This window comes from Thalassophryne amazonica, chromosome 17 (assembly GCF_902500255.1).
Source record: "Thalassophryne amazonica chromosome 17, fThaAma1.1, whole genome shotgun sequence".
NCBI classification, from domain to species: domain Eukaryota; kingdom Metazoa; phylum Chordata; class Actinopteri; order Batrachoidiformes; family Batrachoididae; genus Thalassophryne; species Thalassophryne amazonica.
In genome coordinates, this window is record NC_047119.1 from 11,042,299 (window position 1) to 11,068,016 (window position 25,718).

Sequence of the window (25,718 nt, forward strand, 5' to 3'; positions counted from 1 at the left end):
ACAAAACATCTGACAAGTCTGTGCGCCAGTATTTCCATTGAGCAAAACTTTAGAATAGTTTAAGTTGTGTGTTAGCACTGTTAGCAATAATTAGCAGGCGTTGGTAGCATTCCATCCAAGATGGAGCAGCTGTTATTTCTATACCAGCCCTAAACCATGCATTATGAAAACCACTTCTCACTTATCAAAAATATGCATTAATCAAACATCTGAAGCAAGTTAGCCTATTAGCCTTAGCGTGTTTGGTAACTGAGTCTTCGGGCTTCATTCATTCTGTATAGATCACACCAGTATTGCCCGTGCACCACCTCTTTAAGGGTTGGATGGTAGTTAAGTGGAGTCAATCACTGCCAATATGGTGACATCTAGAACCTGTGGGTCTAGTGTTGGTGGAGGGTGGAGGTGATACATTTTTTTCCTCATCTTAGAGGAAGTACTGCTATTTGTTTTCTTGCCTCCAACAAAAGCCCCAGTGATAACGTAAGCCAAGGACACAGGAAAGGAAAAATCATCTGCAGGAGTGTTTTGCTGGGGTTATGACAGGATCTGAGACACGGCGTTCTGTGTGGGATGTTTGGGTGGAGCAGGGAGTGGAGTCGGGGCTCCTCACTGAGCTGTCACCAGGTTAGATCCCCGTATTAAATCCAGTCTTGTTTGTCACAGAAGAGTAGCCGTCTGCACAGAATTTAAAGCTTGAAAGACGTTGATGGATTTCAGATTTTTGGCAGTCGGACATAATCAGAAACACTTCATCCTGTGTGGCAGCGTGTTCCCACAGTCGTGTCATTTCAGGATTCCCACAGCCATGAAAATCCAGTTGTACCGGCTCGGCTGACGCCGTGTGTTGACTGATGTTCAATGACATCACTGGATTTGGAAGCCTGATCAGTACATGTTGGGAGTGATACAGTACAGCGTTCTGGAGTCAAACGCATTCCGTTCTGAAACATGTGGCGAACACACACACACACACACACACACACACACACACACACACACACACACACACACACACACACCACACACACACACACACACACACACACACACACACACACACACACACACACCCACCCAGCTCCCTGTGTAGCCTGGGGATCCTTCTGAGCCTTTTCCCCTCTTTCCTTTTTCCTACTCGTTCTCTCGTCTGCTGTTTTTCTATTTTATATCTCCTTTATCATTTCTCTCTTGCTGTTTATTTCTCCCCTTTGTTTGAATGTCTCCCTCCACCCTGCCTTATTATATCAGCTGCACAAGCCACATATCCACAAGGGCTCATCCGTCGCCTTGCACACGAGTCAGGTCCATAAGTATTTGGACACTGACAGTTTTGTTCATTTTGCTTCTGTAAACCATCACAGTGGAGGTGAGATGAAACCATTAAGCTGTTCTTGTGCTGTAGACTCAGCTTTAATTCAAGGGTTTAACAGCAATATTGCCTTAACATTTAGAAATTATATCCATTTTTAAAAAACACAGTGCCTCAATTTTCAGAGCCCATAAACAATCAGACAAACTCAGCATGTGGATACAAATAATTACTTCCACAGGTTTTTTTTTGTTTTGTTTTTTTAAGACAACATGAGATGGATATAGGAGATGGATTCATGAACACTTCTGTTGTGTTTGTGTTCTAATGTGACCCCAAATGCAGAAAACCAGCAGTATATGCTCAAACAGTGCTCTTTAATCAAAGTCAATGTTAGTCCAAGGTCATACACAGGTAATCACTGTTTAAAGAACAAAGTCCAAAAATCAGGCAGCAGGATCAAAGGTAAAAAAGTAACAACAACAAAAATACAGGTCTAAACCAGGACATTTGACGTCAAAGAAACACACAAACACAAGGCATGCGCGCACACACACACACACACACACACACACACACACACACACACACACACACACACACACACACACACACACACACACACACACACACACACACACACACACACACACACACACAAAAAAACCCCTCCAACAAACAATTAATGAACCAAGAACTAGAAATCTGAAAATAAGAGTTTAAATAGACTGGAAGGTGATTACAATTGACCGCAGGTGCACTGATGGCTGAATGAGTTCAGGTGTGAGCACAGACAGGAAGAAAGCAAACCAAACAAGAACAGAGAAGATTGTGTCAAAATAAAACAGGAAGTAGGTTAAACCTGACAAGCCATTAGAATAAAACCAAAGTAAGACATTTAGAAATAAACCGAAGCCTCAATAACACTTAGCAAACAAGAGTGAAATACATATATATTTAAAGAATAAAACATAAGTAAAACTACTAAAGAGTAACATGGAGGGACCCCAAAACAATTTCTACAACAAAACTGAAATTATTGTAGGATTAAATACAACACTGACAATGTGCCACTAAATACAAAAAAACCACAGCAGGGATGTGAACCACAACAACTTCCAAGTCACTGAATATTTCTTTTACTTCATTAACATCAGTTGTAAAGAAAAATAGTATGGTGCCGATCAATACAGATCAAATTTATGTAGTTTGAGTCCCCCAGTGTGCTTTGTGGCAAAATGGCATGAAAATTTCATGTTTTTTTGAAGAAAATCCTTCTCTGTTCAACTCCAACATGAAGTTGTAACTGGAGATGGAACAGACAATGGCCACACTAACCACAATTGCTCTAATCAGAGACACTGAAGCCAATAACTCCTACATAGTTTTCCTGGTACCTTGGTTGCTTCCCTCACTAAAATTGAATATAATCATGCTAAAGCAGAAGCACTTTACAATATCTCACATTCACATGTCATCGTGCTGCAATGCAAGGTACTCAACTGCATGCCAGAAGCAACTTGGCAATTAAGGACCTTGCAAAGGGACCTTAGTGGTTGTCTGGTGTAGCAGGGATTTGATCTGAGGATCCTCTAGTCAGAAGCTCTCTTCTCTAATCACCTACAACTGTACTATTGCAAACAATCAGATTCCCTTTTGCATTGTTTTTGGGAGACACTACATAGTGTAAGTTCTGCGAAAAAGACTTATGTAGATTTTAAGTATTCATTAAAAATGAAAACAGCTGTAATCTCCAAACAGAAGCTGTTCCCTGCTAGTCAACAACTCTCAACCAACTTTAAATATGCATCTACATTAAAACATTAGCATTTTAATCCACCTTTTGCAGTTTTACAGTTCACCAACCAGATGCTACCTCCTCCACCCCATCACCACCAGTGACTGAGTTTGAGATTATCATACCCGTACTCCCTGCCATGACAGGGTCCTATGCCATAGACTATTTTAACATTCTGTACATTATCTTAATGTACTAAAATATTCAACTTTATCTTGCCTTTCAAGTCTTTCTGGTACAACAGCCTACTCCACACAGATTTACCAGAGTACTATAATGTTTGTACTAATAGTTCATATAAATTAAGTCTAAGACTTATTTAGTGATTAGGAAATCTTCATGTATCCATCCCCTGCCTGGTCTAAAGGAAACTGATATAAAAGTGATGATTAGTATGGAAATACCATAATTCTTTATGGGTGATTCTTAGACTACGGGCACTTATTGATCATATTGTATGAAAAACAGAAAAAAGGGGAAATTTCACACTTTTATAGTTATCTTTACAATGAAAGTGTGTTAAGAAATTTGTTCTAGTAGTCTATGATGGCTTTTTCACCTTTTTTCAGCATCATTATATGCAAATATTGCCGTTTTGTGCTTGTCCCACACCCAGACTTTTGATCTTCAATGATAAAAATGAATGGTAAAGAAACGTTTTTCTAATGTTTTACAATATCTCTGAATAAAATATCACTAAAATGATCAAAACATAATTGGGGTATTCAATGTCATACAACTGTTGTGATGTTTTTTTTTAAACAAAATGTAGTTGTCCCACACTATTGCCGTAATTTCCACCACAACACTAATGTCCCTTTAAACAGTTTGTATGAAAGATTGTTTGGGTAGTTTCTATGGAGATAAACAGTGACATCAGAGCACATGTATATAGCGCCAAATCACAACAAACAGTTGCCCCAAGGCACTTTATATTGTAAGGTAATGGTGTGGTGGAAATTACATTTACAAGGCCAATAGTGCCCGTAGTTAAAGAATCACCCTAATACTTATTGTTGGTGCTGAAAATGGAGGGACTGTGTGTACAAATGGTCATAATTCCTAAATATGAAAGCAATGTTTTTCTTAAATCTCCTGATTTAAAGAGTCTAAAAGTCAACACTACAAACACATCTTAATCACTTCAGCTCATCTCCATTGTGGTGGTGTACAAATGCAAAAGCACAAAAATTGTGTCACTGTTCAACTATTTATGGACCTGATTGTAAGTAGGTTCATGAGTGATTCTGGAGACAGGGATTTATCTAATCAGTGTTCTAAGAGACACATGGAACTGTAGTCTGCAGTTACATCAGTTGTTCCATGTTCACGTGCTTGTTGTAAACTCTGTGTTGTGAAATAGCAGTGTTGGAGCTCGGACAAAGTCCTTCATCATGTAGTCCACTTAACGATCATCTAACTTGAGTTAGCTTCAGGACATCCTGTTCTTCATGTGATAATGCTGCACACAAGTGTTCTTCCTCAGCTTTATTCATTTAATACCTTTTAATTCTTTACTCTGGATGAAAGGCGTCTTAGTCTGTCATCGCTGTTTGTTTATTTACATGTGTGCATAACTATAGTGAGCCTCACCACTTCCTGTTTTCTCTGGTTTCTAGGGAGACATCCAGCAGCTAATGATTGTAGCAGACCATCGTGCTGCCTATGACTACTGTGAGCACTACAGTCCAGACTGCGAAGTGCCAGTGCCCGACCAGCCTCAGAACCAGGATCCCAACATAGATAACACTGTGAGTGACATCAGTTTGACTTTTTGTGTGATCTGCCAAAAAGCATTGAGATTGACTCTGTGTGTCCGTGCACAGAGCTCCATCATTATTGATTTCACCTATAATGGACTCAATCCTTGCTTGAATTCGCTTCCAAAATAAGTCAAGTTTGGATTTTTTTTTTCTTTGAATATTAGCATATTAGCATTATATATATATATATATATATATATATATATATATATATATATATATATATATATATATATATATATATATACACCCCCCTTGCTTCTTTTTCCTGCAGAAGGATTTCAACGGCCTTGGTGAAGCATTAGACTCCCCTCTTATCTATCTACCCTCCCCTACAGTCTGCTGTTGTCAAGGCAACTCCAGACTTTATGCACACACGGACAGAGACTGATATGAACTCATCTGCACACATGACGCATGCCTCTCCCCCACCCCAACCCTGGCCTCCCCTCTGCCACTTTGGGAGGCTGCACGACACATAGCTGCAGCGCCCCCCCATTCCACCCTCCCACAAGCTTTGCTGGCTGTGCGGGAAGCTGCTGCAGCCCATACTCTTATTGCCATAATTTGGATGACAGACTGTTTCAAAGTATAGGTTACATAAACAATCAAATGCATATGTGCGGTTGTTTTAATTCTGATGTGTGCCATTATTATGTGCAACTAGTAATAATTGTGGATCAATTGGTGTATTTTTTTGTCTGAGGTAATTGGCTGTGATATGAATTGTCCTTTTAAAGTTTAAAGTTGTTTGAATCTTAAATCTGGATACACACACACACACACACACACACACACACACACACACACACACACACACACACACACACACACACACACACACACACACACCCCAATTCAATTTCTTTATATAGAGCCAAATTACCACTTTTGACAAATTGGTGACAAGCCTAAATTTGTGATAAGCCAAGAGGTATTTCTTGTAACTAATGCTTCCTAAATTACATGAAAGATCTTGATCAGTGGTTTCCAGCCATGTGACATCAACATCTGGTATCTTATTTAGGAGCTTCATTCTTTAATTCCTTCATTCATTAATTGAGGTTGAATAAGTTATTAGAATCTCCACCCTGTCATTATTTTCAACCCATCAATATCCCCATGAGATCTTCCAAAACTGATTGAAGGGGATTAGGGGTGGGGGACTGACCTCAACCACTCAACTGTGTAGCACAAATAAATTGCACATTTCCTCAGATTAAATTCACTTTGATTTGGGGGAGGAGTTTTTAGCAATGGCATGAAACCTTAGAACATCTTTGAAATAAGCAAGAAAATCACCAAATATTCTTCTGATTGGCTTTGCTGAAACACCGTTGGCCATCTTTACATCATCGTTGTCAATAATCGTTACTTCAGATCTTTGTGATCCACAGTAAATACGGTCTGTCACGTGAAAGGTTCAACTGAAGACAACACATATATTCCTCAGCAAGAAATACAAAACAGTCCAATTTGTGTCTCGCGTTTTATTTTGACAACTTCATTTTACATTTCTCCCATGTTCTGTTTTTAGTCCTAATATAAATATCCAAATTTTAAACTGCAGGCTTTTTTGTTGGCAAGTACACGTGTGACCTGCACACCACCATTACTGGGGTTAATAATAAGTGAGCTAGGACCACCCCTTTGACCCTCTACAACAGGGGTAGGCAACCTGTTCCAGAAAGAGCCATGAGGGTGCAGGTTTTCTTTGCAGCCACTGACTCCACCAGGTGATTTCACTGATTAACTGATTCCATCTGCTCAAAGTGATATTAATCAGTAAAATCACCTGGTGGAGTCAGTGGCTGCAAAGAAAACCTGCACCCTCATGGCTCTTTCTGGAACAGGTTGCCTACCCCTGCTCTACAATAACTAACACAAACTAACATTTAGAGGTTCCTTACATGACCCCCACACAACACAATCAGGATGTCTCCAAAAGTAAAAAATAAAAAAGGCAAAAATAGATGCTTTTAATAATAAAAATAATTACCAAAATGGCTGCCAAAATATGATGAACTTTTATTATTAATGCATTTTTTGTCATTTTTGGGGACATTGACACCTTTTTGAATTTAATGCTCATGATTGAGATGATCAATGCAAGAAATCTATTCATTTTGACCTAAGATATTCTTCTTGAAATAATTTTGAAAATTACGTATATCCATTATGTGTTGTTGGATAATTTCAATAAAAAAAGGTAGCCATATTGGACACCGCCTTGAATATCTGGCCATTTTGAAGCCATTTTTATTATTAGTGGGAAATTTCTGATTTAGGTTTGGTTTAGTTATGGGGTGGGGGTTAACAGTAATGGTCCTAGCCCTTGTTTACAGAGACTGGTTTACAGATGTGCTTATTTATTTGTTTGTTGTCCTGAATAGTATGGTGGCGCAGTGGTAGTGTACCTACGTTACACCGTGAAAGTCCTTTATTGGGGGGTTAGTGTTTGCCAGAGGGGAGGGGGGTGGGGGTGGGGTGGGAAGGGTTGTAGAGAACTTTTTTTTAATAATGTCACTCTGCACACATCCATAGATCTGCTACTTCATGTTTATTTTTCCAGTCTTCCCAATCTACGATGACCCAGAAACCTTCAGTAGCTTGTTTGAGAGACCAGTGTAATCCGGGTTTGCAGTTCGTTAATATTCAGGAGTGATGTAGTGTCTGCTTAGTCTTGCATCCAAACACCTTGTCCTTTTCCAATACACTGTGTGTATGACAACTAAAGATGTGTTGCAGATCTCTTACAAGATTCATAAATAATGCCTTTTTTGGACTCTAAGTTGCGTCCCCCCCCCCTTTTTTTTCCTTTTTATTTGTCCAAAAAGTGACTCATTTATCAGAAAATACAGATGTAACAGTAGACAACAAAAGATATTTAGCCTATGTATTTTTAGGCTTGTGTATAACTTAACAGTATTTCGAGATTGCCACAAAATGTTTTTTCTTGAACTCGCGATTGAAAAAATGTTACTTCCTCTTGATCTTTTATCTTTGCCAAAAGAGAATGCCTTGAGGATATGTAAATAAATAAATAAATTAATGGTTTTTGTGAGATAGATTTATTTACTAGAAGCCACTGAAAAATAAATGTTCTCATTCAGTTACAAGAAACTAAAACAGGGTGATGCAGCGTGAGGTTTTCTCAAGTAAAAGACATTCCCGCGCACTTCTAATGGATGACCACTTTGTGGCACATGCATTAGCTAGACCCAGCAGGATCTGGGTAGAAGTGCTTATCATGAATGAAAATCAGGTTTTTCATCAGTAAAAGTTGTTCACTCATTTACTTTTTCTTGTCCTTCTCTATGATATAATGTTGCTCCCCTTTAGGAAACAGAAGATAGCTACTATTATGAATACCCTTACTATGGTGAGACGGACGGCAAGCCTTATGAGGATACAACAGTAGAAGAAGTCACGGTACTCACTTTTTATCTTTGATATTATCAACATTTTATTTCTGCTAAGAAAGCAAGTCTTGCACCTTTTGCCCACTCAGGCACTTTTCCTTCAAATGTTCCTTTCATTTATCCAATTTAATTTAAAATTTTGGTCTTGTCTGTCTCATACCAACATAATTAAGATTTATTTTTTCTCACATCTAAATGATGTCAAACTACTTTCCTTTGCATTCTTAGACATCTTTCTTACTTCTCACCATCTTGGATTGTGAGATTATGATTATTAGGATTATGATTATCTCTGCAGTGGCATTCATGTCTCTGGGACCTCAGCCTTTGAGATCAACCGACCTCTGGAAAAGTTTATGGAGTCTTGAGGTCCCTGAAGAGAGGTGCCTGAAAACTCCATTACCTTTGCATGAGAACAAGGGTCCAAGTCTTTCAGGTCATGCAGCTTCCAGTCTGATTGTATGAATGTCACACATGGATGCCAACCACTGACCTAAGGCAATTAATAGATGTCTTGGGTAATGGGTCTCTTTGGATAATCCTTGGGTATAGCTGGATCTTTGACTTTCTGTCAAATGAACAGTTACTTATGTCTCAGTCAACAGACTGTAAAAATAATATGGCAACTTTCTAGCAACTAGGAAAGAATGGTGTTCGCCTGGTGATTGCAGTGAGTTATGTTGCTGCCAGCAACTGATTGCAAGGATTTGTGATAACCAGCTGGTTGTGTGTAGGCTGAGTGTTGATGGAGGCAGAAGAGGCAGTATTTTGTAGCTTTCTGCACTGAGCACAATTCACATTCATCAGTATTTTCAACCCAAATGCTGAATGAAGACTGTATTATCCAAGTAGTATAATAGTAATATTAAATTTAATTTAGTCAGTGCTCCTGCATTGTTTGTGCTACACTACATTGGCCAGCTCTGTACCACAGAAACAGCAGATGGTAATAGAGTCAGTGTTCCTTTGCTGTGTTGTTGAATACATATTGCATGTAATTGCCAATTTGGCCCCCTTCACTCACACAGTCATTGTGACCACCTGACTGCGCAACTGACTGTGGGTAGCCACATAACAGTTCGCCATCTTTAACATGTCCATTTCAGGGATTTGTGGTTGCAGTGTGAGAGCAAGGTGAGTGTATATGGTTGCCCCAATATGAGTCATGCCTGCTTTTTCGAACCACTGTTTATCCTGGTGTGGCTGAGGACTTAGGAGAGTAAGATTAGAAGTAGCACTTGTATTTTGAGTGAACACCAGCTATGAGATTGTGACCATGTGGTGCATTTTTTATACTTAATTCAGCCAGCACTGTTGAGGACCCCAATGGCTGGATAAGGCCAAGGGATCTCTTGTGTTGTGCCTGGCTGTGGCAGGTAGATGGTTATTTTGGAAGGATCTGGTGGGTGCCTTGATGGTTGCCATTCAGTACACAAGGTGGTTCTGTAGTATAGTGGATGTGGGGATGTATGGCACCTGCACATCCACCCGGACCTGACATGACCTCTCTTACTTCTGTTGTACCTTGGATTCCCTTGTTTGTTCATCTATTCCACCATTGTCTTTTCTGCAACATCAACATCTCCTGCACTGTCTTCACTGTCAATGTCTCAGCTCCAGATGTGATTGCTGCTCTTACTCTTCTCTTATAAACCTCTTCGTTGAATCTTAAACAAGTTGAATATTTACTCGTCCAAACCCCCTTAAAACAGACTGATATGCAAGAATACACAAATTGTTGTTCAGTGCTTTTCAAAAGTAAGATCTTATATGCATTACAGGGGACGGGTGGAGACACTGTGGTATCTACAGTGAGGGAAGTTGATGCAAATGTCGATGGTGGAACTGGTGACAACGATGGTAAGATTTCAACCTCCATCTCCAGTCACTCAGCATCAGGCTCCTCATTTGGCTCATCCAGCAGCACCTCAACAAATGTAACGGACACGGGTGAATATTTTGAATATGGAGACAATACAAACCCCGATGAGAGTTACAACTACCCAGACAGCTACCAGTACAGCTATTATGAGTCGTCACCAACACCTGACATAGCCACCAGTGTTGGCACTGAGGGTAAGCTGGACCTGGGGGCAGGTTCAAATATTGACTTATCTGCAGCAGCTGAAACTGAAAGGAAGGTCATCACCACTGGAGGAGGAGACACAACAACCATCCTCAACAAAACAGCAGTAAGTAGAATTATGACTCATGTGCCCAAAAGATTTGTTGTTACGTCTGTAACCCTTTAACTGCCTCACATTTTTCAATAGTATGTAGTAGATATCAATGTCCTCACCATTAAATGGTTAAAATATGTTCTCTCTGTGTAATCTTTACAATTTCATTTGCTCAGACATGGGTTTCCTTGGACACTGTTTTCAATATTCAATTTCAGTTAATTTGAAGAGGTTGAAAAGTAAAACAAACAAAAACATAATTATATTCTGTGGCATAAATAACATTCTGTTTTCCCTGTTTCAAAGAGGATAGGATATCCATTCAGTATGGTATTCTTAAAGATTTATTTTATCACCACAGCTATTCTGTAGATTAACTCCTCTGACTGAGAAACAATGACTTTTTGCATTGGAATATTTGAATGCATGGATGTTAATTGTGTTTGTTTTGTGATTATTTTCGCCACACTGCCATGCAGTAACTGATGCATAGGAGTGTGAAGGAGCATGAGAAAATATTTAATGATCACTGATTTATTAGATCTCTAACTTAAAATATTGCAATTTACTTTGACAACTATATTTTGTATGTGAATGCCAGCCCAATATGTTGTCTACTATAACTCCAAGAAATATAATTGCATTCACTCTTTCTGTTTCTGTAGAATTTATCATGAATTACAAGTTTGATTTTTTTTTGTCCCGTTCCCAAAAATTATTATTATTGTTATTATTATTACTGTTTATTTTAATTTAGCATGGCTTTTATTTGAATCAAACATCTCTTCAACTTCTTTCCTTCCTTTGGTACTGTAACCAAAAGCTGTTACAAATTATTTCCCCAGTTAAGAAAGTTTGTAACATCTGCAGATAAAATAGTTTTTAGTGTTTTTAAAATGCCACTTTTATTATTAATGCATAAAATGAACGACAGTGGTCCCAACACTGACCCTTGAGGAACCCCGCAATTTGTCTTTAGTTGGGATTTAAACGTTTTAATTTGCACATACTATTGGTCCCTATTCTTGCGATAACTGAATATCCACGAAAATGCTACATATCTGATTCTATAGTTCTTCACTTTCATAGTTCTTCCTTCACTTCACTAATTATATGAGTGCATACAATGTTGTTCTGTTGGTTCTGAATCCATATCATTGTTTGCACACTACATTGTATTTTGTAATAAAATTACCACATGTTAAATGGCATATTTTCTCCAGGAATTTAGGGACTTGTGAAAGCAGAGTGACAGATCTGTACTTTGTGAGGATGTGTCTAACCCCAAATTTGAATATGGGTATCACTTTAGTAGGTTTCATCTTACTTGGGAACTCACCAGTTTCCAGCAAATGACTGCAGATGCATCTAGGAGGCTTCACCACATGCTCAATATCATTTACCAGTTACATATCAATATCATTGCAGTCTGTTGATTTTTTAAAAATATTTATTTAACTCCCAAACCCTTTAACAATTTCAACAATCTCCTTTTCACCTGTTCCCTAAAAGATTCATTTCCACATTTGTTGCACTGGCAATGCCTGCAATCTCTGTCAAATCAGGACCAACTCCAATTAAGAAAAAACAAACAAACACAAAAACAGTTAATTAAGGTGCTATCATTAATACCTATATTATTTGTGTTTAGGAAGTTGGAGTATCATGTTTGGTGATTTGCTTGGTACATAAACTATTATTTCACACAAAGTTATCAGATTCATTTTGGTTCTGAACATATTTTAAATGACTGAATGTTTTAATATATGTTATTAATGACTAAATGTTGGCTATAGTTTTCGGGGAAAATTGTATGATATGTGTATTCTTGTAACATGTTGGTTATGAGGAAATGTAATGCCTTTGTTTGGTTTATATTTAGTTTTTTTTTAAATGGACAGCCTTTGTTTTATTGGTTCCTACCCCAACCTGAACGTTGCATTGCAGCAGCACTCTTTTGCAAAGTTGTAGGTTTTGCTTTTTCATTTATTTTGTTTATAAAGCATTAAAAATACTTGACTTTCTAAACTTTATTTATGTTTTATAGGTAGAAACCCAGTATTATGACTATGGCGATGGCTACAGTTATGGAGTGGACCACGATGACATTACAACTGGAGGTGGTAGCAGCAGCAGAACAACTCACATCAGCGTTGGCGGTGGCGGTGGCGCTGGCGGTGGTGGCAGCAGTACAGTTCACATCGGTGTTGATGGTGGTGGTATCAGCAGAACAGGTGACATCAGTGGTGGTGGTAGGGGTAGTACTATTGACATCACTGGTGGTGGTGGCGGCGGCGGCGGCAGCAGAAGCAGCAGTAATTCTACCAACACCATTGGTGGCGGGTCTACTGGAGGAGGTTCTGTGTTTGTCGGAGGTGGTTCTGTATCTGTTGGAGGAGGTTCTGTGTCTGTGGGTGGGTCTTCCACTGGTGGAGGTGGCTCAGCCAGTGCTGGGACGGGCGCTGGAGGATCTATTGCCACCGGAACCAACCTTGGTGTAGATGGCGACGGGGACTACACTAATCTGACTGGGTTCAAGGAGGAGGACCTCACACACTATGATGACATAGACAAAGACATCTACGATGGCTACGATGACCTGGATTATGGCGACAAAGGAGACAAATTGCTGCCTGCTGAGAGAGATGAATACTATGGACAGGTGAAAAATAATACAAGAGCTTACTGCCAATGAGGGTAGGATGCTGAGGGTGATTATCATGACAGGACTGATTATGCTTGTGTCTGTTTGCCGTGCAGGTTGATGGAGCTCACGGCGAGAAGGGCCAGAAGGGAGAACCGGCTGTTATTGAGCCTGTGAGTATCTCTATTTCAACAACATACTCAACCAACAGATGTAGGCTGCATGTGCTCATGTGCACATGAGAGCATACGTGGATGTTGTGTTCCCAGAACACATATGTATGATCCACGTGTAAACACAGCCAACTCTCACCACCGAGTGGCAATCTGTTGGTCAAACACAGCCATTATGGTCCGGCAGAATGTTCTCGTCTTCTCCATGGACAAAGTCTAACGCTGGCTGGTTTTCAGGGCAACAACATAAACATTTGAAGAATCGCTAAGCAGACATCACCATTGATCTCTAAACACAGTGTGGGTGTCAGTCAACACAGGGGGGTTTGACAGGAATGAGTCAATACAAGGAGGACAAAAGGTCATTTTTCTCACTTCTGACCAAAAAAAAGTGATGGGTAAAAGATATTCCATTTAAATTCATACTGTTAATATACATTGTGCAGATTATAGTGCCTATTTCCAAAAAATCTGATGGAATTCTTGTTGCTCATGTGTGACGCAGCTACAGCTGTTTCACTTCAAACAAACGTCACAGATCACCACTCTGTATATGCGGCTGTGTGGCTGAGTGTCTTTATGTTTACGTGTGAGAGAGTAAAATCAATGAGTGAAGCTCCACGACACATTACCACCCGGTGTGTCTTGTCAGCTCATCTCAGATGCATCAGTGTCTTTAACAATGTGAGGTTTTTTTTGTTCCTCGTCCCCAAAACCCAAACTACATTCAAGTCAATAGGAAACATAAAATATTCATTCAAAATTAATGTAGACCTGCATGTTTCAAAATCTAGCCCTCGTCCTTGACCCAAGGCTGACCTGTCCACCAATTCTCACAGAGATCTGGTACTGCATTTTTGAGATATCCTGCTAACAGTCAGGCAATTAAACAAACAGGTGCCCAGTAAACTTACTAGCATGGTTGCAATAATAAGAAACTACAATAATACCAGACAGCCAACTAAGTAATATAGCTGTAATGACAGAATAGCAAAATGAAAACTGGGAGGGATAATGCATTGGCTCCCAGTGCATTTCCAACCAAAGACATTAATCTATTCATTTTTCTTTTGAGCCTAGACCAGGAAGCTTTGGCATTAACGCTGGATACACCTTGACTAAGTGTACTGCAGGGCTAACACATATACAGATCATCACTGACATCTGAAGACAAGAATTTGTAATATGTATAAGTCGCGGACATGAATGAGCGAAGCTTTTCAGCATCTCACCATGTCATTTTGGTCCTTCAGACTTTCAGTAAATGCTTTTGGGGAGCATTAGCATGGATAGAAATGATCATGCAATTTACACAATAATCACTGACCTCATGTGCTGTCAAGGTGTGTGCTGCCTCCCACCTTAGCGTTTCCAGATTCAGTGTCGACTCAACATTTAGCATTTCCTGTTTCACTCTCGACTATGCACCGAATTCCTGCGAGATCTCCATTTTTTCTTTTTTTCTTTTTTTCCCTTTTTTTAAAAAAAAAATTAAGACAAAGTTACACAAAAACCTTACAGAGGATAAGCATAGCAGCGTAAAAACAACATGTCCTCTGCTGTAGCTCCAGAAAGTATTCAACATTTGACATTTCCTGTTTCACTGCGGGTTCAAAATTTGGCACTTCCTGTTTCAGTGTCAACTTGCCACTGAATTCCCATGAGATCCCATGAGAGCTTGTCTATTGTCAATCCAGGAAGTGTTAAATATTTAATATTTCCTGTTTCACTGTGGACTCAAAATTTGGCACTTCCTGTTTGGGAGACAGTGCACCATGAGCAAGCTTTGCGCCGCTTCGCTTGTATAATCTGCTTTTTTTTTTTTTTTTTGGTTTGCTCTCCAGCACATACAAAAGGGTACACATGAGTCATCCTGTCCCTCTGATTGTGTTGATAGTCTTATGAGTGCACTTCCTCTGAAGACACTTGGTGGATTTCAATGAAACTTTCAATGAAACCAGTGGTCGCACACTATGTGAAGACAGGCATGACGTAACATATCTCCAGTCCAAGTTCTTTAAGAGCAGATAATTAGAATTGTCTTGTATTTAGAAAAAATTAGTTTTGCGGAAATAAACCAGAATACCCAGTGAAATCCATGCAGCACATGAAGTATAATATATAAACATCACATACGAGGACAGAAGTCTTGTTTGAAACCAGATCCGTGTTGCATTTCGGTTGTAGTGTTCACCACTTGCACAAACTGATGAAGAGCAAAATGTCTGTTTTACTGATTATCACATACAGTATCAGCTGAAAATCCGGCACTGATCAGCATTCATTGCATTCAGTAACAACGGAGGAGAATCTGAGGTCACCACAGCTGGCTGGAGTCAAGTATATTTGGTACTGTTGTTTTCAGCCTGCTTGCTACCAACTAATTGGAATCTCTGTCAGTTATATATATATGTAGAGATGTTTAATATGTCATTGTTTTTTGGCTTATGCGTAATTTGTCTCCCCCCCCCCCCCCCCCCCCCACACCCCTTTTTTTCTTCTTCTACTCAACTACTATGATTGAAAAATTAAATTTCGTTGTAAATGCTATGAATGAATGTTCTTGTATTTTGAGTTTATCATAGGTATGAAGATAATCTACGCGTGGTGCAGATCTGTATTGGGACAGACAGTATATGCAATTAATCTGATGTCATGTAAACCGACAGTTTTTATAACTGATTTTTCATTAGTTTGAAGCAGCTTTAATTTGAAAATCTCATATAAATTATATGTCATAATTACAATGACGTTATCCAATTTAATGGTATAATTTGTAATGTAGCGTAATTGTAAATTTAGATATACTGTATTGCTGAACAATATATCTAAGATAAAATATGATAAGGTATTCCTTTATCTGTCTTGCTAGCTTTGCACCGGTATTGTTTTATTAGCATCACAGCGCTCCATTTACTCACGACCAGCGTTCACCACAGCCATCCGTTGTCTCTTCAGGATTCTGCTTGCAATGACAATAAATCCCTTTCAGGATCCACCAAGACAAAAAAAAAAAGCATGTTAAATTACACTGTTAACAACAACAACATTCATTATGAGTGGCTGATGTTAGAGAGGTGGGGCTATGACATCATCATTTCAGAAAAGTTCCATATTGCTTGTCCACGCAAAGATGTGAGAATGATGTTTTCTGATTCATCCACTGTGGGACTTTGTTTTAAAAAGTATTGTTTTCAGCCACTGTGGACGAAACGGCAATACGATACGAAGCATATGTGGATACACTCACACCCGTTTCTGTGTGGACGAAACAGCAATACGGTACGAAACGTATGCGACTACGCTTACATGCGTTTCCATGTGGACAAAACAACAATACGGTATGTAACCTATTCGGCTACGCTTACACGCGTTTCCATGTGGACGAAACAGCATTACGGTATGTAACCTGTGCGGCTACGCTTACACCTATTTCCTTGTGGACGAAACGGCAATACAGTATGTAACCCATGTGGATACGCTTACACCCATTTCTGTGTGAATGAAACAGCAATACAGTACATAACCTATGCGGCTACACTTACACGCGTTTCCATGTGGACAAAACGGCAATACGGTATGTAACCTATGCAGATACACTTACATCTGTTTCCGTGTGGACGAAACGGTAATACGGTACGTAGCCTATGCGGCTACACTCACACCTGTTTCCGTGTGGACGAAACTAATACAGTACGTAACCTATGCGGCTACGCTTACATCTGTTTCCGTGTGGACGAAACGGTAATACGGTACGTAGCCTATGCGGCTACGCTTACACCTGTTTCCGTGTGGATGAAATGGCAATATGGTACGTAACCTATGCGGCTACGCTTACACCCGTTTCTGTGTGAATGAAACAGCAATATGGTACATAACCTATGCGGATACGCTTACACCTGTTTCCGTGTGGACGAAACGGTAATACGGTACGTAACCTATGTGGCTACGCTTACACCTGTTTCCGTGTGGAGGAAGTGGCAATACGGTACGTAACCTATGGGGCTACGATTACACCTGTTTCCGTGTGGACGAAACGGCAATACAGTTTGTAACCCATGTGGATGCGCTTACACCCGTTTCTGTGTGAATGAAACAGCAATACGGTACGTAACCTGTGCGGCTACGCTTACACGCGTTTCCATGTGGACGAAACGGCAATATGGTATGTAACCTATGCGGATATGCTTACACCTGTTTCCGTGTGGACGAAACAGTAATACAGTACGTAACCTATGCGGCTACGCTTACACCTGTTTCTGTGTGGATGAAACGGCAATACGGTACGTAACCTATGCGGCTACGCTTACACCTGTTTCCGTGTGGACGAAACGGCAATACGGTACGTAACCTATGCGGCTACGCTTACACCTGTTTCCGTGTGGACGAAACAGTAATACGGTACGTAACCTATGCGGCTACGCTTACACCTGTTTCCGTGTGGACGAAACGGCAATACGGTACGTAACCTATGCGGCTACGCTTACACTTGTTTCCGTGTGGACGATATGGCAGTACGGTATGTAACCTATGCGGCTACGCTTACACCTGTTTCCGTGTGGACGAAATGGCAATACAGTACATAACCTATGCGGCTGCGCTTACACTTGTTTCCGTGTGGATGAAACGGCAATACGGTACAAATTGTATGCTGATACGCTTTTACCCATTCCGGGTTTGGACGGGGCAGGTCCCTGTTCTTTGTGGCTGTATTGCTAATATTGCTGAATTTACAACTAAGAACGTATGTTAAGTGAGGAACGACTTTCAGGTGGCACATATACACTGATTCTCGCAGCTCTGGGTGTGAATACGAGACATGTTGAGCACCACCCTGATAATGCTCATACGAGTCCATCGTTAGGAACAAACCTGTAATGTAGCTGTATGGAGGGGCCTTTGCAGTGTGTTATTATTATTTTTGTGTTTGTGTATTTCAGGGCATGTTGGTGGAGGGTCCAGCTGGGCCTGAAGGGCCAACAGTAAGTCAGTCTGTCTCACATTCTCTGCATCTGTCTGTCTCAGACTCCTTATCCAGTTCTGTGCTCACTTTTTTTAGCTAGTAAAATGTTATGACTAACATTCCTAACTGCTTGAACCCCAACGTAAAGCCGAGGTCAAAAAGGGTTCACCTAAAAGATAGATGGGGTTGTGCAGCTGCTTGAAAACGCACTCATTTGGCTTGAAAGTATTTTTCCGCCCTGTGCAGATGGAGTCCGACAGAAAGCAGCTATTGAAGCGTTGAGCTATAGACAAATAACACACGCCTCACAAAGGATTTACAGCTCTACGGGCTGTCCCATATTGCCTCATGCATTCCTTCCCCACATGTGTGAAACAAACAAGACTCTTCCATTATGTGACATTTTTAATCTATGAGAGATTTATTTATTTATTTATTTATTTTTTTGCTTAAAATAGGGTCTCCCTGGACCCCCAGGTGCGTCTGGCCCACCTGGTAGCCCTGGAGAACCTGGAGAGAGGGTGAGTATGCACTCTGTAGCTCACTCAATATTTTCAGACTTCACAAATCTGATTATAAAAAACAATTTTTTATGTTATTGTATATATATTTATTTATGTATATTTTTTCTGTCCAAGGGTCCTACGGGTCGTCCTGGTCTTCCTGGTGCAGATGGTCTGCCAGGACCTGCAGGAACTGTCCTGATGCTGCCTGTAAGTATATTGCAGTTGTTTAAAGTCACATTTTTTCCATATGCCTTTATACCGTTGTTTTGATGTGTCTTTTTGTTTTATCTATAGCTCTGACATGTGGGTTACACACACCAATGGAATGTAGGGAGTTTCTTTTGAGACCACTTTGTGTGTGTGTGTGTGTGTGTGTGTGTGTGTGTGTGTGTGTGTGTGTGTGTGTGTGTGTGTGTGTGTGTGTGTGTGTGTGTGTGTGTGTGTGTGTGTGTGTGTGTGTGTGTGTGTGTGTAGGACCTTTCCCAGATTAATATGTTGCAATGCAAATTTGACTTTTAACAACCCCTATCGGATTGTTTAGTAAGGATTCAAGGATTCAAGGAACTTTATTTGTCATGCCAACTCACATTTCCATGTTAGTGGTACGAAATTAGTACTCAGGTCCCAGTTATTTTAAAAAAACCCTGTAAATATAACCTATTAAAATGAAATAAAAGCCAAAATTAACCATATTTAATACCAAATATAAGTGTGAACAGCAAGTAAATTATGATATTGCAATGGGAATTAAGTGAAACCCAATATTGCATATATATTGCACACAGGTTTTTGCACATGGGCAATTAAAGTGGTTTTAGTGCAGTCTGTATGTTATGGTATAAATTCTTATGGAGCACGGCTCAAGTTCAATAGTCTGACAGCCTCAGGGAAGAAGCTGTTTCTAAGCCTGGTAGTTCTACTCTGAATGCTCCTGAGCCGCCTGAGCCAATGGTGTTGGTGCATTTGCACCTGTAGTTTTCTTTCTTGCTTTTTTTAAGCTATAAATGTTAATATCGTACTTTTCACTGCATTCAAAGTGCTGATTTGTCCCACAATCTGTTCTTGGTATTAACTTGCCATTTTTGTGTGATGTTCCCTTAAATCTGGAGGTGAAACATTGCCTTTAGCTGCAGCTGGACCCAGTGATTCTGTTCTGTTGCAGTTCCTGATCTATTCTAACAGCTTCATGCTAATGGACTTTTGTGTGTGTGTGTGTTTTTTTTTTCTGGTTGTATTTGAAAGATGTGCAACACTGCTGTTGTTGGATCTGATTACTTGTACAGATGTGGTTTCTAGGGTCTACAGATCTCCGGCTGAGCCATGTGGCAAGATTCTGACTGGACAGGAACTCCTTCTGGAGTGTCCACAGGCTGAAAACTTGAAATGTGATCCAGAAGCTTTAATCCTAATGAGAAACATGTGTTGTTGGTTTGCTGTTTTTGAATGTTGCTAGAATGAAATTGTAGAACGCGCCAGTGCTGAAATAGAAATTGAAGAACTGTATTGCTTTCTAGAATCTACAGTCAGCCAACCCATATTGTTGGTCTACCCATAGTAGATACACGGCAGTGGCCTTGGTGGCCAAAAAAAATTTAAAAAAATTAAAAAAAGTAAAAATCAGGACTTTGGAAGTGCAAGAAACTAATAAGCTCATTTCAGCTTTTTGCAGTTACTTCATTAATTACTTTTTAGTTACTTTATTAGCAGCTTTTTGCAGTTACTTTATTAGTTACTTTTTTAGTTCATTTATACAGCTACTTCATCAGCAGCTGCTGACAACTTGTAACTAATAAGTAATGTAACTAATAGATTTTAAGATTGTTAATCTTTAAAAATAACCAAGTTAGATTACTAGTTACTTTATTAGTTACATTCAGCAACTGCCGACAAGTTGTCTGCAGCTGCTAATGAAGTAACTGTATAAAGTAACTGCATAATGTTACTGTAAAAAGTAACTAATAAAGTAACTTTCCAAGGTAACTGTGGCAACACTGGAAATCAGATGGTCCTCAGTATGTGCTTTTTTAAAGCTGGCGGTGAAGACGGCGGCACTTTTGGTTAACAAACTGAAGGCGATAGACAATTTTCTTATTCACCCAACGGATTTACAGTGTGCTTCCCAAGTTTTTCCATAGTTGGCTTTTCCCAAGTCCCCCCCAAACAAACCCTTAAAGATGCACAGAGTAGTTCTGAGCAGTGACAGTTCCATTCATCCTCTGTGATTAGGGCAGAGGTCACCAGCCTTGCTGTTGGAGACCACCTGCCCTGCAAGGGTCAGTGATATGTGTGTGTAGTCACCTAACTTTCTGTGGAAACATTCTGTTGAGTTATTGGTCTTGAGTTCTTCCAGGAACGATGGGAGTTTATCGGCTCATAGTGATAACGTGGAAAGGTCTGTCATGTGACTGAGCAGTGTATATACTGTATTTGCAGAAGACGTTTCTGGGTTTGACTTCCCTTGCTGGTTATCTTGCAAGTGCCTTCCTTAAAAAAGGTCTCATGAAGAAAACAAGTGGACTTCTTTCATCACCATTTCCACATCAGTAAAACTGATTTTTCTTAGAATTTGGAATCAAACTCTTCCTTTAACAGTGTAGATCCAGTGACCTGTAAGGTGAAGACTAGATGTCTTTGGGACTAGGTCTCTTTACAGCATCCTTGGTTACTGCTGGAATGACTTTGTGTCAAAAAAGCAGTTTCTTACAGAGACTAAGATGAGGAAGATCTCTTACATTGCGAGGGAATGTCAGCTACAACATTTTGGCCATGTGGCGCGTTTCTCTGTGCATGATCCATGAGGCAGGTGCCTCAGTGTTGAGGACCTCTGCAGCAGGAGAAAGCCAAGGAGACGTCCATACTTCACGTGGCTGCAGCAGACGGCCTGCTACCTCGGAGATGTGGGGACAGTTTGGTTGTCTAACTGGGTGGTTGCGATCCAGGACTCAGGATGGTTCTATGGGATTTGGATGTAGGTCCACACAACAGCAGCACATGCACTCAGATATGACTTGATCCCAAAAAGAGGTGTGTACTTCTGTAGTGATGTCACATAGCATTTCAGTTGACTGATTATTGGAGTTTTATTGGGATAGATAGGGAATAAAATACTTTTAAAAAGCATGCAGAAATAAATAAATAGGTGTTTGCAAATGATGCCAAATCATGTAACGAAGCCGCGAGCCAGAGCATAATCACGTTCAGCAGAAATGTTGGTATTTCTACAATAGTTGTCAACATGTTGCTTCTCTGGAGAGATTTGATTTGAGCTGCTGAAGATGTGGCCCAACCCTGATCTTTGAATCATTTATTTTTATTTGGCTTCTTGGTAAGTGTGATTCTGTGACAGATAAAATCTGACATCGTGTTTCAGTCTTTTATGCAGCCCAATCAAAGACGCCTGCAGAAATGAACCAGCATTACACCGCATGCTCAGTAGTTCAACTACAGTGCAGTGGCGGCTGCTCACCACCGGATGCCAGTAGAATTCAAAATGCTCTGCAAGCTTTGGAAGCTGGAAGTCTTGAAACATCTGTTGCATAGTTTCAAGACAGGAGAATAAATATCATCAGTATCATCAGAGTTTATTTTGATGCAGCATAAGTCAAGAGTCTATTCATCGTGCATTTTTATTTAATTTTTTTTTCCAGTGCAGATTGGTTGCTGATATTATTAGTATTATCTCAACATTCTTTGACTCCCCCTCATAGTTCAGATTCAGTGCTGGAGGTGATGCCGGACAGAAGGGACCTGCTGTGTCAGCACAGGAAGCCCAGATGCAAGCCATCATGCAGCAGGCCAGGGTAACACACACATAGCTCACATTTTCATTTGTGCCTTTGGCATACACCTTTACCCAAAGTGACTAACAGCTGAGGGAGGTACAGTAACACACAGGCAGAGTGGGAGAAAGTGCACCGATTAAAGTTTCTCTTCCACTCAAACACCAGCACTCAGCACTCCAGGAGGCTGGCTTTTATTAAAAATCTCATAATTCTGCAGGGCAGGAGAATGGGATTTTATGTAAAATTTTATCTTTGTAGTTTTCAAAACTATACCCCATTATGCAACAGACCTATTTATTTAATATTTGCATTTGTTTTTACACAGTTTTGAATATATATATATATATATACTTTATATATATATATATATATATATATATATATATATATATATATATAAAGTGATTCCAGCAGATTTAAAATGGAAACCACAATTTTCCATTAGACCAATGTAAATAAGTACTTTGAATGAAGTGCACTGATGTTTCACTTTTTTCAGTGTGTATATATATATATATATATATATATATATATATATATATATATATATATATATATATATATATATAAAGTGATTCCAGCAGATTTAAAATGGAAACCACAATTTTCCATTAGACCAATGTAAATAAGTACTTTGAATGAAGTGCACTGATGTTTCACTTTTTTCAGTGTGTGTATATATATATATATATATATATACACACACACACACACACACACACACTTTTTTTATTCTGCACGCATCATGGGAGTTTCTCACGCGTGTCTTTTCTTGTACATTTCCACACCCAGTAAACACTCTAGACATTAGGGATGTGACAAATGATCACATCATTTGTCACATCCCAAATGTGATCATTTGTGATGTGAAAATGATCATCCCAAATGATCATTTTCATCATCAGTTAATCAACTGATTATTTTCTCTATTAATAAAATGTCATAAATTGGTGAAAAATGTTGATCAGTCTTTTCTAGAGCCCAAAATGATGCCTTCAAATCTCTCATTTTGTTCACAACCCAGAGATATTCAGTTGACAGCAAGGGAGGCGTAAAGAAATTAGTAAAAGGAACTAGAACATGTTGATATTCAACAAGCTGAAATCAGAAAATTTGGATAAAAAATATTCAAAACAATTACACTGTTTTCCAGAGTATCTCATACTTTTTTCTGTATTATCAGATGATTAATTTGATATTTGTGTGCATTGTTGTAGTGCACTTTCATAATTGGCATTCATTCTGACATTACTGGAGTTTATTTTGTTTAGTGTTTTGATTCCTGGGAATGCCCATTATTAATAACCATATTTATTATTATTATTAATAATAATAATAATTAATAACATTATTATTAACATTTAATAATTGACTGCTTAATGAATTAATGAATTAATTGCTTATTGCAAATCTAACAGACATATTACTGAGTAAATATCTTCAATTTAACAACAGTTAAATTCAGCTGTTACAGAGTGTTTCATGCTTCCTTTGTCCAGCTGGCTATGCGCGGTCCAACCGGTCCAATGGGTTTAACTGGCAGGCCTGGCCCTCTGGTATGTCGTGCACATCACATGACAGAAAACAGAACAACAACAAAGTCAATGTGCAGTTTGTGCTCGAAAGTTGATATGTTGTCAAATTAAAATGACTTTTTGTTTCCCAGGGTCCTCCTGGTATATCAGGATTGAAGGGAGAGTCTGGAGAGCCGGGTCCTCAGGTATGATGCAATAAAATATTGGAGTCAAAAATTATAATATATATATTTTTTAAGATATTATCATGTAGCAGTAAAATTGAGACTTTTTTCATGCTCAGCAGTTCTTGCATTGCTGCAACATTTCAAGCCGTAATCGTTCTGTGTATGACATAATATGGTGAGTGGATGAGGCTTGGGAATGGATGAGCTGACTGTATTTTTACATTGTTGGTACATATGTGATAACTCAAACGATGGATTGTAGGCACTTGATACTTACACTGTAGATATGCCTTTGATAGTGGATGAGCAGATTACATTTTAGGGTTGTTTGGCAGATATAAAGAGCTTATGTGATTTATTTATTTTTTTTCTTGTGAACATGATGAGCCAAACAATACATATGGGGCACACTTGATGCTTACACCATAGGTTATGTCTGGTCAGTTGATAAGATGATTATATTTTGGAGTTGTTTCAAACATATCTTTGTATATTAAGAAGGACAATATTTTTGGGACTATAACTCATTAACAATACATAATAGAACTCCCATATTTACACCATGAGTGCCTCTGAGGAGAAAATTCAGTGATTACAACGAGAAAGTGATTTATATTTGTTGTGAACGTAATAACAAAAAATAGATCGGAGTCACTTGATAATTACACCGTAGATATGCCCTTGAGAGTGGATGAGCCTTGGTGCATATATGTGCATCACAATGAACATGATTTTTTGAACGTATATTGTGGGCACACAAGTAGAATGGCACCTTAATATACAAATTAGAATACTTATTTGTATAAATCATTCAAAAAATAATAATTAATTTGCACATACGATATTAATTAAATACACTGTTAAAACGTCTTTAATGGAAAAATTCTGTTAGCTGTGGTTGCCAGGGGAATTCTATAAAACTTTTGGTGAATCACATAACATGTAAACTTTACAGTGTAAACCTGTTTTATTCTCTATTTAGACAATACGGATAAAATCTCTGCAAAACAGTCACCTTACATTTAAATATCCTCAAAATGTAGTTTAAACAGACACATCACGTCTTTTTTTAAAAACTGTAATTACCAGTATTTTACTGTAACTGTATTGTACAGTTTTTGGTGTTAGAGTTTTTTTCTCTGTTTAAACTATAGTCATTTGTAAATTCCACAAAGGTATATGATAATTTTACCATATTTGTACTGTTAAATTCACAGTTCAGTTTCATTCCACATTATTACTGTAAATTAGACACTACTACATTGTTTTTCTTTTTACAATTTTTATGTCGTGATTTCACAGATTTTCACCGTTAATTTCACTGACTTTTTTACAGTGTGTTTTAAGGTGTCGAGAAGTAATTTAAACATTAGAAAATTCAGTTTTCTGTTCTGTTTGTCTCAGGGTCCACGCGGACCTATGGGATCCCTTGGACCAATTGGAAAGCCTGGAAGAAGGGTAGGAATAATGAAATGT

At 39.0% G+C, this 25,718-nt stretch overlaps 1 protein-coding gene and 1 long non-coding RNA gene across 2 annotated transcripts in view; one reads left to right on the forward strand and one right to left on the reverse strand.

The window, feature by feature from the left end:
* The window catches only part of col5a1 (procollagen, type V, alpha 1), a 247,044-nt gene that overhangs the window by 131,802 nt on the left and 89,524 nt on the right, over nt 1-25,718 (forward strand). The window contains exons 5-16 of the mRNA XM_034192658.1: nt 4,727-4,858; nt 8,213-8,302; nt 10,074-10,484; nt 12,520-13,134; nt 13,233-13,289; nt 18,230-18,271; nt 18,711-18,773; nt 18,891-18,965; nt 22,466-22,558; nt 24,040-24,096; nt 24,207-24,260; nt 25,647-25,700. Coding sequence (XP_034048549.1) covers nt 4,727-4,858; nt 8,213-8,302; nt 10,074-10,484; nt 12,520-13,134; nt 13,233-13,289; nt 18,230-18,271; nt 18,711-18,773; nt 18,891-18,965; nt 22,466-22,558; nt 24,040-24,096; nt 24,207-24,260; nt 25,647-25,700 — 1,743 coding nt within the window. The remainder of the gene's footprint in view (nt 1-4,726; nt 4,859-8,212; nt 8,303-10,073; nt 10,485-12,519; nt 13,135-13,232; nt 13,290-18,229; nt 18,272-18,710; nt 18,774-18,890; nt 18,966-22,465; nt 22,559-24,039; nt 24,097-24,206; nt 24,261-25,646; nt 25,701-25,718) is intronic.
* LOC117529796 lies at nt 1,380-16,413 on the reverse strand. The gene is made up of 3 exons (XR_004566104.1): nt 16,338-16,413; nt 14,836-14,843; nt 1,380-1,390 (listed from the first exon to the last, which is right to left on the reverse strand). It is a non-coding gene; the product is annotated as an uncharacterized LOC117529796 (long non-coding RNA).